Source organism: Caenorhabditis briggsae (genome assembly GCF_000004555.2).
Source record: "Caenorhabditis briggsae complete genome, chrV, whole genome shotgun sequence".
NCBI lineage: Eukaryota > Metazoa > Nematoda > Chromadorea > Rhabditida > Rhabditidae > Caenorhabditis > Caenorhabditis briggsae.
The window spans coordinates 8,377,974-8,388,926 of NC_013488.2; the positions used below are offsets into that span (position 1 = coordinate 8,377,974).

A 10,953-nucleotide genomic window follows, 5' to 3' on the forward strand; every position below is an offset into this window, starting at 1 on the left:
AATAAACCATGCGGCAAAACCGTGCCAGGGTTGCAAATTAGGCTCCGCCCCCGGCTCCGCCCCCGGCTCCGCCCATTTTTCCTCCCAGTTGGTTCTTCCCACTTTTTGTTTTCCTCCTAGTTGATGTGCTCTCCAAAAATCAATTTGGATCTATCACGTAACGTATTTCCACTAACAGAAGCTCAGGCTTTCCGTCAACTTTGAACTCAATGATCTAGGTTCCCATAAGAGACATTAAAATTTTGTCAACTATTAAAATATTGGTGATATTATGATAAACCAGCTGGCTGGTGCGCCTTCAGCGCGATTCAATCTAGTTTTTTACTGGTTTGTAGCTTCGCTCTTCCCTTTTTCTAAATGGGTCACGTAAATCTATATTTATTTTTCAAGTTTTTCAAAAGTTGACAGACGGACATTATGACGGACAGACGCCTCTAGCGTTTTATATATAAGGAAGATAATTTACCAGTAGACAAACTTTCAATATCTTCCAAAGGAATAGAGATAATTGACCTCAAAGTGGTCGACTTGTATTTGCTTCTATTAGAGGAAATAAGAAAACTTTTTTTTCAAACTAATTGGAAAACTTGTACATGAAGACAACTAGAGATCGCAGTTTATCCTAGTGATGATATTTCAAAGAATCATGTTTCAAAAATCAGTTTTGGAAAAAAATGCAGATTAAAAAATTTTTTCTAATGACTGACACCTCCAGATCGACAAGTGCAAAATACATTTTTATACATTCCAGACCAACAGAGTTGGACATTTTCTACTATCTCTGATTCATTAGCAAGAGTTAGTTGAAGAAATGTAAATTCATCTTTCAGTTTTAATATTCATTGAAAAACGAAGAGGAAGTGTCTGAGTTCAGTTTACAACAGTTCTGAATATTGGTTTCGCAGTACTTGGGCGTTGCCGGCAACTTCAGGTCAGAGGTTGGTTAGATTCCAGATAAGACCGCTACTAAAGCCGTCCGAAGTCAGACAGACTTAAAATCTGACCGGGGCACAGCCGTCTTGGGCAAGTTCCGACCAGAACCTGGCCAATATTTGTCCAAAAGTCAAAACGTTTTCAACTTATGACCAGAAGTAGATGACTTTGGTTTTGGTACTAATTAGAATCAGGCGTTGATTTTCAAAAAAGGTCTAGAAGTTCCCATTTCTTCATGATTTACAGGTGAAAAAATTTATGATGAACGGTTGGTCTTCTTGAATTCCGAACACTGACTTCTCTCTTATTTAATTTTTTCAGGCCGGGTCCTCTCAGGAAACAACTTTTAGTCTTCTTCTATCCCTAACCAAGTTCATAAATGTAAGCCTACCTTCGGAACTAACAGCCGATTTTCAGTACTTCTGTTTGTGCAAACAAAATCCAGATTCATGTCGAAAATACTAGATTCGAGAGGAGGAGCTGTTGAGTGAATTGAAAAACAAAAGGGGAAGACGAAAAAAGAGAAACGAATGTGTAGAATGAATGGGTCGCAGGGACCCTCCCCCCGAATATGACTCTTTTCGACACTCTGTCGTCCACCACAACGACGATGAATTACAAATTGACAAGTGTCAGAAATTGTGGAAACACATACACAAAAGAGCTCCGCGGAGCCAGAAAATTGAAACATGTGGCGGAAAGAAAGAAATCGAAAATTCTACGTATAGACCATGAAACACAAAAAGCCAATCAGCCAATGGACTCACCTTGCGAAAAGAATTCTGGTTCAGAAGGCCTCGAGGTGATGTAAAACAACCGTTGGCTACCATTGTGGAAAAAGAAACTCAAACACAAATCAATTCTTTCCGTTTTTTTTTTCAAAACGAGAATGGAATGCAAAAAAGTGTGTGAGATTGAGAGAAAAGAGGTTAGTCACGTCTTCTCAAGACATTCTTGCGTATATAACGAAAGAGAGAGAAAATGAGCACAAAGGTATACGCAGACAATGTACATATAACCACGGACGACGGATGGAGGAGTCGTAAGAAGCTGGCACAATCGGCTTAGTATTAGTTCAGACGTGAAAAATTCTACTTTGTGAAATTAGGTACATCTGGGGTGGAGAAGGAAGTGTCCGGCGAAGTTTCGGGATTTCTAGAGCTATAGTGGATTCTTGGATGTGATTTTTTTTGAAAAAAAATCTAAATTTACTAAATTTGTTAAAAGTTTCTGATGCTAAGACAGGAAAAAAACAAAGGTTTCAAAAGGAAGGTTATTAAAGGAGATTTTCCAATTTTTCAGATTGAACTTCCAAGTAAGTATAAACACTGACTAGTTTTAAAAAATTCGGAGTAAGACTCACTTAGTTTTGATTCGAATCTTGTGAAAAATTGATTTTTGGATTACGCTTTCCAAGCACTTCAAAATGGTTATAAACATGGCCTATTTTTGAAAATGTTGTTTTCGATAGGTCTCTGCCTCTTTAAACTGAAATTTTGAATTAAAAAAGAAAACACCTTGGCACGATTATACTTATTTTGAAGCTCTTTTTTGCTGAACTCAAAAATACAAGATTCACCGTGTTTGAACAAAAACTAAGCGAGATACGGTAGCAGATAGGTAGGTGTATAAAAGAATTAGCTCTTGTCGGTTTTGGTCCTCAGAATTTTTTGGGCTCTCAGAACTTGTTTAGGCCATTAGATTTTTGTTTGGTCCTCAACATTATTTTTGATCCAAAGAATTTTTTAAGATTTATATCAATTTTCAGCTTTCAATCTTGCAAGGACGGTACCCGAAGTTAAAAACAAATTTTAAAAAATTAGTGTTGTTTAATTTCAATGGTGAAAACTTACCATTTTCTTGAGGAAAAGGAAAATTTGTTTCCAAAATTTCATTTCAACTTTCAGACTGAGAAATCCGAGAGCCTGTGCTTGAGCACAATTTATATTTAACATGACTGTCAGATTTATACTTTTTCTACTTTCAAAGATTTATGAGCACCTTTAGTCTTCAAACTTACTTCTTCGATCATAAAATGAGAAAGTCTCCGTCGAACATTCGGAATTCGAATGTTTAGTCTTGATTCGAGCGGCATTTCTCTTCGTTTTGAAATGAGAAGAAGAAATAATAATTATGACGATGTCTATGGAAGAAAAGAATAAGACAGAAATAGAAACAGCTGGGTAGATTAGTTAGAAAACGAGAAGAGTGGGACCTTCTTTTTTTGGCAAGGAACAAAAAGAAAAGATGTATGAGACGGGCGGACCAGAAGCCGGCAGTAATTCGATTATCACTCGAAGCCGTCGATCCTTTCACAGATGGAAAAAGGAATAGATGGAATTTCAGAAAGACACAGAGAAGACAATGACAAATATCTTCTGTTTCTTCTGAAGCTTCACTTCTTCTTCTGGAAAAAAGGAGGTCTGTGGACGATGACAATTTTCGTTTGGTAGTAGCTCGAAAAGACAATGTGTACATGACGAGAAAAGAAAAGATCTCGAAGAAGGAAAAAATAATGACAGAGGAAAGGAGAGTCTTTTAGAGAGAGAGAAGGTCCCACTGGTTGCCACGGAGAGGGTAATTTGAACTGGTTGTGCGTTTTTAGGAGGAAGTAAACGAAACGGGGGAAAGAGAGCTAAATACTCACTCAATATTTAGAAGAGAAAACTACTAAAGCGAACATTTTAAAATGAAGATTGTTAACTTTAAATATCTTTAACTACTGTACAACCTGTAATAGGAGGGCCTCCACACTGTCAATTTTGATCTAATTCATTTTGGCTTATATACAAGATATCGAAAAAGTGTTCACTGATAAAATGTGTGATTTTAAGATGCACAATTTGCAACTTGACAACTTTTTTTATATATTTAACAGGAACCGAGATAAATTGGCTCAAAGTAAACAGTTAGGCAACTCTTCTATTCAGGTTTTTGGTACTTTTTTCCAACTCAAAAATCATTTCAAAATAGGTTTTAAATGATCTTCAGATCTATGTTTTTAAAACACTCCTTGCTTGCTATAGGTCGAATGATATTTATTCTTTTTTCAGCAAACAGAAAAATATGAACTCAATCTTTTCAATATTCTTTTAGATTGTGTCTGTGATTGGTGAATTAGGCACTAATGAAATTTCTCCTGGATAACAAAAAAAAAGTTCGAACAAGGAAACCAATTTTATTAAAGAGACAGGTTATCTGAGCGGCAAAACTAGAAAGAAAAATAAACAGAGCTGGATAAAATATGAGTAGGAGATCAGCTCAAGGGATCTTCTCTAGAGAGATGTGTCTTTGAGACTTATTATTACTTCACATATGTTATTCTGATGAGAAAATGTGTTTCTGAAATGGGATGGGGGACGTTTCGAGGAGAAGTTTGTGGGAAAGAACGAGTTTCAAATAACAAAAAAAGCCAACAAATTCGAGAACTTTGAAAGGTTCCTAGAAGTGAACTTCAAAAAAAGTGTTACTTCAATATTCATTGTTCCTTGGGAAAACTTATTTCTCTAGGGAACGTTTTGAAAGGTTCCTTGAGAACTCGCTAAAAATAAATTATCGAATATGTTCAAAACGATTTAGCCATCTCCCCGCTCCTAATAGGAATCGAAATTTTTTGCAAGTTTTAGACTTATTTTTGACGAATTCTCTATTGTCTATTATAGCATAGTTTTTGAACAATTTGAACAATTTTGTTGAATGTTTCCGAAAACGTCACCATGGGGGCCTTCACACTATTTGAGGTTCTTTAATGGAAAATTCTGCCTGGACCCGATCCGGATCAAACTTTGACGATATTGAGGAGTTACAGTAGAGGGACAATAATTCAATTGTAGAGGGACAATAATTCAATAGTCAATTAAGTAGTTATGGAATTGGAAAACTAACCAAAAAGGTTTTCGGAAAAGTAGGCTTAAAAATCGTCAAGAATTTCTAAGTTCCGAAAATCGCCTATTGTGTTCGTGGTGTTTTGAGGAAACGAGAAAGCAAAAAATTTAAGCATTTCCTAGAAGATTGTACACATATCTAAATTTGAGAGTTTTGCCACCCTGAAAAGCTCTCCCGAAAAAGTAATATACCGTAAAAAGAAGGGTCTCACTTTATCAAGTTTCAGCTTATTTATCTCAATTCATATGAAAGATATCAAGAAAGTATAAACTGAAAAATATTTTTGATATTACGGTAAAGAATTTATCAGTTAACACTTTTGATGTTTTTGACAGTAACCGAGAAATTTTGGTTCAATGTTAAACGATGGGTGCCCTTCTATTACAGGCTTCAAGGTATTACGATTTATAAGTTCTCAGCAGACTGTTGTAAAAATTATTAAGTGTTTTATGCACTAAACCTAGTTTTGAAGATTTAGGCTTCGTATATATATATACAAAGTAATAAAAACAATCCGTTATAGTTTCATTGTTTGCTTCTAGTAGACCAACTTTTCTTTTCTTCAACTTTCCCAACATCGTTTATTAGGAAACCTTGCACATACAATCTTGATAATAATAAATCCTAATCCCATAACAGCTGCCACACAGATATTCAAAACATTCGCTTACCTTTGGCATTGTTCTCTTTTCCCAAGTTTCAGTGTTTGCGAACGTCGAAAATTCTGAACAACAGGCGAACTGGAATTGAATGAAAGCTGCTGCCTCAAAGGCTCTTCAACATCCAACTTTCCATTTCCATTTCAAGAAAATGGGTTGAGAGAATAAGAAAGAAGAAAGTCTCGAACGAAAGAAAACAATAAAGCGGGTGGGTTGTGGTGAGAAAAAGAGGAATATAAGAAATCGAGAAAAACAAAAAAGAGGAGAAATTTTTGATTCAAGAAGCACTTTTGGTATCTTTAGACATCTGGTCGCTTTTCGCCCTTAGAACATATTATTATTCCCTCAACTACACGAATTTGTGTCTTCTGCTCTTTCCAAAAAGAGCTCATTAAAAACAAGAGAATTCTGAAGAATACAAAATCTATAAAATATATTAAACTGGGATATAAAAGAAATATAGGTACAGGGCAATGTCCTAATTCTGACCAGGGATAAAGTCAGAGTAAATATTTAAGTGATCCATGAAGTGTACTGAAATTTCATGCATGGATAGTCATAAAATCATAAGACAGAGAGGATATTAGTAGGTATACAAATGGAGTGATCACACGAAAAAATCAGAAGTATTTTATTTTACTGATATAACCTACCGTAAAACCTGTTTTAGAAGAGCCGACCTTTCTATTGTTCCACCGTACCTCCGGCGGGCTTTCTGTTACAGGGGCCCTTCAATCAGAGAGGGCCCTTTTATTTTTCCAGTCACTTTCACTAAAACTGAGCAACAAGCCCCTCTCGGAGGGCCCTGCTATTAGAGGGGCGCTTCTAATAAAGGGGCCCTTCTAATACAGGTTTCACGGTGTTTTAGTAGTACGGTGGAAAAAACCAAATCCAAAAAACTGTGCAAATCCAAAAATATCTAAAACAGCGTAAATGCTCTAATTGAAGCCCACTCTAAACATACACTTTGTGCTCAATTATCTCGGTTCCTATGAAAGATATCGAACAATTGTAAACTGATAAAATTTTTTTGTAAAGTTCCCAACATTTTACCAATTGACAAATTTTTTTATTTTTTTTAAACCGAGATAATTGACCTCAAAGTTTACTTGTAGGATGAGCTTCTATTAGTGCATTTACGACATCTGGAATCAGAAAAATCCAAAAAGAACTGAAAGTACTCCGTCAAAATACTAGAGAGGGGTACATGGGAAGTTAGTTCTACCGAGAATTTGTTCCACATGGCCTTGAGAAAAAACACATATGACTAACACCAAAAACAATCTTCAAAGCTTTGTGTCCCAAAGAAAACAAAACTTTCGAAATGTGGTGAGACTCCAGTTGAATCATGTTGCTATGGCTGCCGCACGAGTTTCATAAGAAGCTCATTAGTGAAGAATTCGAGGGTTGGAGGTCTATAGGAGACGTAATTAGATGAGCGGCTTATTGAGATTCATAGATCACGTCCTTATAAGTTCTAAGGAACCCGGTTTTGATGAAGTCAACAAAATATCCTAGGTAAAATTTAGAAGAACCCAAAAAAACAACGACTCACTCTGATGGCATCGATGACATTGTGATTCTTTCCAGACTTATCCCCTTTGTATCTTAACATGAAGCTGCTTCTTGAAAACGGGCGGCTCCTCGTTTGTTCAACACTCAATGATAACGAACCTCCACGCTGAGGGGCTCCGCCCGTTGGAGTTGTCAAACCAAGTCCACTAGACGCTCCTCCTCCTCCCCCTCCGCCTCCTGTTATCACTTGTGAGGTCGTATTCGAGGAAGAGGACGACGAGTTATTATTATTGTTGTGGCTCAGCTTACGGCTCTTGCTGCTCATTATGTATTTGTGATAGTGAACGGAAGGAAGGGGGAGGGTGTACTGGAAAATGGGTTATTAAAGGAATTGTGAGGGAAACAAGATTAAGAGTTTTGAGATGAAAAGACGTAGAAGATAAACTGGGATAAAGATATATTGGCACATGACCTGCATATGAGTTATTTAATCTGTTTTAGTTGGTGACCGAGATGTTCATTAGGCCTGATAATATATCGGAAAAACTGAAAAGATAGGCTATTCGGGGGGACAGGAGAATTTTTAAAAAGAGTTAAGGTGCCGTCACAGCTTTACCCATCGTAGCTCAGCTGGTAGCTGCGTGGCACCTTCAGCGGTAGGCCCTCAAGTTCAACTCCTCTAGAGGCTAATATGAACGGAGAAGTTATTGCTTCATTTTTTCAAACTTTGAACTTTATCGAATATTTAAGTCGGGAAATTTTAGTCCTAAAATATACTTGAAGTAACTCAACTTTTAAATAATTAAGTTATCACTTATAACAGTTTTCTCGCAATATTTATAGAGGAGCTAATTCAAAAAATTTTACTGAAACTAAAATGCTATGATGAATGTTCATAAAACTTTTTCGCGTTACAAAAGATCAGTATAGACCAAATTTAATCTGATGAGCCGTGTCCTACTTGGTCCTACAGAAGGGAACAGAACACGGGATTACAAAAATCCTGACCCAAATATTCCGAGCGAAAAATTTCGGCCTCTAGTATGAAACTCTGGTCCTAAAAATTTTGCTCCTTACAATTAGAAAGAAGTCAGGTCCTTAAAGAGTGTTCATGTAGCGATAATCCTGAACATTCAACATATTCCGAAACGTCGATTTCTTTTAAATTCGGAGTTTTCTGATATACCAATCTTCGAATATTCAGTAAATTTCGAATATCCGATTTTTGAAAACAGATAAAATTCAGGGATTCCGAAACTTCAAAAAGATGCTCTGACCTACAGTCAGAAATTAGAAAAATCAGATATTTTCCTTTAAAAATGATATCGAGATCTCAGAAATGACGCTAGAAATGAAAAAGGAAAGACGTTTTCTCTCTCTCTCTTCAAATGAAGCGATTGTGTTTGGTCGTCGCCATCCATAAATGGACCATGAATACTTTATTTATAGTGTTTTTTAGTAGTGGCAGTTTAGGATCAGCAGCTCCCAACGGAATAGTAGTCATCTGATTCAAAAGATCTTATGCTTCTTGCTCATATTTTGGGGTAAAGTACGGACCAATAAGTGGTTTTGAACCAAAAACATAACATATGACAAGAAGAAGGAAACAGGGACAACTAAATAGAGAAAAGAAGCAAATTGGTTGTCTCCTTTTTGTCTAGCATTTTTCTCTTCAACTCTTCCTGTCTTGGTCTTTGGGACATTTTTCCCAGGAAAAAAAATGAACACAAACACAAATAAACTTATTAGGAATTCCTGAATTTCCAGATATTTTCAGTTTTTTTGCAGAGAATTCAGGAGGGATATTAGGAAAAGAAGGACGACCTTCTACTCCGGGAGGTGGTGTGAGAGAAAATGAAAAAAAAGTTGATTGAGTTTGAAGTGCTCTTCTACTCCAACTACCGAAAGAGGGCTCATCTGCCATTCAAAATGGAAATGGAATGGAAAGTTGAGATACAAAAAAAGAAAACGGAGACTTAGTGAAAGAAAAAAAAATGGAACTGATATTAGAAATGAAATGGAGATGTATGAAATAGGATTAGTGTCGTTGATGTAGTCCGTATTATGACATAACTTTGAAGTCAGAAAAATCTTGTCAAAATGATGTTCAAGGATTATGTTAGGGATATATAGAGTTCAATTTTATTTAAATACAGCAAAGGGTATTGAAACTTCTGACACACGACATGTATCAATCTAGAAGAACATGAAAGAATATCGGTCGATTTTCGAAAAACTGAGCTTCAAACTGAGTATGAAAATTATATTCGGAAAAAAATAATTACGGGTCCCACCACGAAAATATAAACAAACACTGTTTGGACCAAACATGGGTTTTGTACCACACTTAAGTTTAGACCAAACTTGAGTAATTTGCTGAATTCCTTACAAGAGAATTATTCGGACCACATGTTAATAGTTGATTTTCAAGTTTGAAAAAATTTCTTTGAAGTTTATGCAAAGTGATTTAAGATAGTAGTTGTGTCGTCGTAGAGTTCCCATGCGTTTGCAGGTTCCCAGCTGGAGCTTTCCGGAAAAAAAAACCATCGTTAGGTCAATTACAGTGTTTTCTGGTTTTGATTGCTCCACAATTTTAAAAGTGATTTTTCAAATTAAATTAAATTGTAATAGATCAATTGAAACCTTCATCCCAAGACGTGAAATCATTTTGAAATTTAATTTAAAAATTTTCCCCAAATTGTGCCAAAGTGAATTCTGACCTTATAAGAAGAGTCTAAGTTTTGAATAATGACTATAAATTGGTTTTATGGTAGTACTGGAACATGCGTCACGCAGCCCCATCGCGAATTTTCTAAATCTAAAATTTTTGCTAGCTTGTGGTTTACTGTCAAATTAGAAAATATCAATTCGGTATTCCAAATTTCAGCGTCCAGTCCGAAATTATGTTAGTGCATTCCAGCGCAAATTGTGACTAAACCAAAACACAATTCCATATAATATAGCAAATCATAAATCAAAAAACCACTTTCATTCATTAACCACTGTAATTCGACCAGTCCATTCACTTTCATCACCACACATGTCTTAATAACTCTAACTATAATTAGTTTACACTTGGATAAAATAATCGATTTGAATCGGATCTCAGTTACGCAACGAAGATCTTCCATGTGTCAATGACTTTCTCTTTCGAAACCAGTGTCTAAGTGACTGGTAGATCTGTTATCATCTCTTCCTCAAATGAAAATAACAACGGTTTCTTATCGTGCAACGGCATGGCTGCCGATCTGGTTTTGCATGGCGACGAAGCGTTTTGAGTGGATCCAGCCCCCTTTCGGCCATAACGGGCGTATAAAAGATGGACCACGATGCTACCACATGGCATTTCATTTGTCTTTCCTCTTTTTCTTCTACTAATTGAAGCCGAAGAAATCCCAAAAATGTTCTTATAATCTATACATTTTACAGATGAGAAAGTCGATCATCATCTTATTGCTCGGTTTGTCCGTGGCGACAGCCTTCTTGTTCCCATCCGCTGGAGGAGGCGGTGGGGGCTGTAAGTTGTTGAAAATTCTGGCTCAGATTCTAAGAAGTCATATTTTAAGGCGGAGGAGGATGCGGCGGCGGTGGAGGATGTGGTGGAGGATGCGGACCACCGCCACCACCACCATGTGGAGGAGGCTGTAAGTTTCTAAAATGAATTCTTCCAGATTTTAATTAAACTATTCCAGGCGGAGGCGGCGGAGGATGCGGAGGAGGAGGTGGATGTGCACCACCACCACCACCACCATGTGGAGGAGGAGGTGGAGGATGCGGTGGAGGATGTGAGTGATTCTTATGAATTGGTTTGATCAAGTCTCTCCGAGTTTCAGGTGGAGGAGGAGGCGGAGGATGCGGTGGAGGAGGAGGATGTGGAGGAGGAGGTGGATGCGCACCACCACCACCACCATGCGGAGGAGGAGGCGGAGGATGTAAGTTACCAAATCTGTAAAATCAAAAA

General features: G+C 36.9%; 3 protein-coding genes across 3 annotated transcripts in view; 1 reads left to right on the top strand and 2 right to left on the bottom strand.

The window, feature by feature from the left end:
* Positions 1–1,384, bottom strand: part of CBG23534 — a gene marked incomplete at both ends in the record, with an annotated part of 4,701 nt that extends 3,317 nt beyond the window's left edge. Inside the window, one exon of the mRNA XM_002636745.1 lies at positions 1,325–1,384. Within this exon, the coding sequence (XP_002636791.1) occupies positions 1,325–1,384 (60 nt within the window). The remainder of the gene's footprint in view (positions 1–1,324) is intronic.
* A 4,606-nt stretch (positions 1,385–5,990) lies between these two features.
* CBG27023 lies at positions 5,991–7,317 on the bottom strand (the record flags this gene model as incomplete). Its single annotated transcript, XM_045237387.1, has 2 exons — positions 5,991–6,011; positions 7,033–7,317. The coding sequence occupies 2 exons, from the start codon at positions 7,315–7,317 to the stop codon at positions 5,991–5,993; spliced, it is 306 nt and encodes a 101-aa protein (XP_045100576.1).
* A 3,104-nt stretch (positions 7,318–10,421) lies between these two features.
* Positions 10,422–10,953, top strand: part of Cbr-grl-23 — a gene marked incomplete at both ends in the record, with an annotated part of 1,593 nt that continues 1,061 nt past the window's right edge. The window contains 2 exons of the mRNA XM_045237388.1: positions 10,422–10,509; positions 10,559–10,636. Of these exons, the coding sequence (XP_045097733.1) occupies positions 10,422–10,509; positions 10,559–10,636 (166 nt within the window). The remainder of the gene's footprint in view (positions 10,510–10,558; positions 10,637–10,953) is intronic.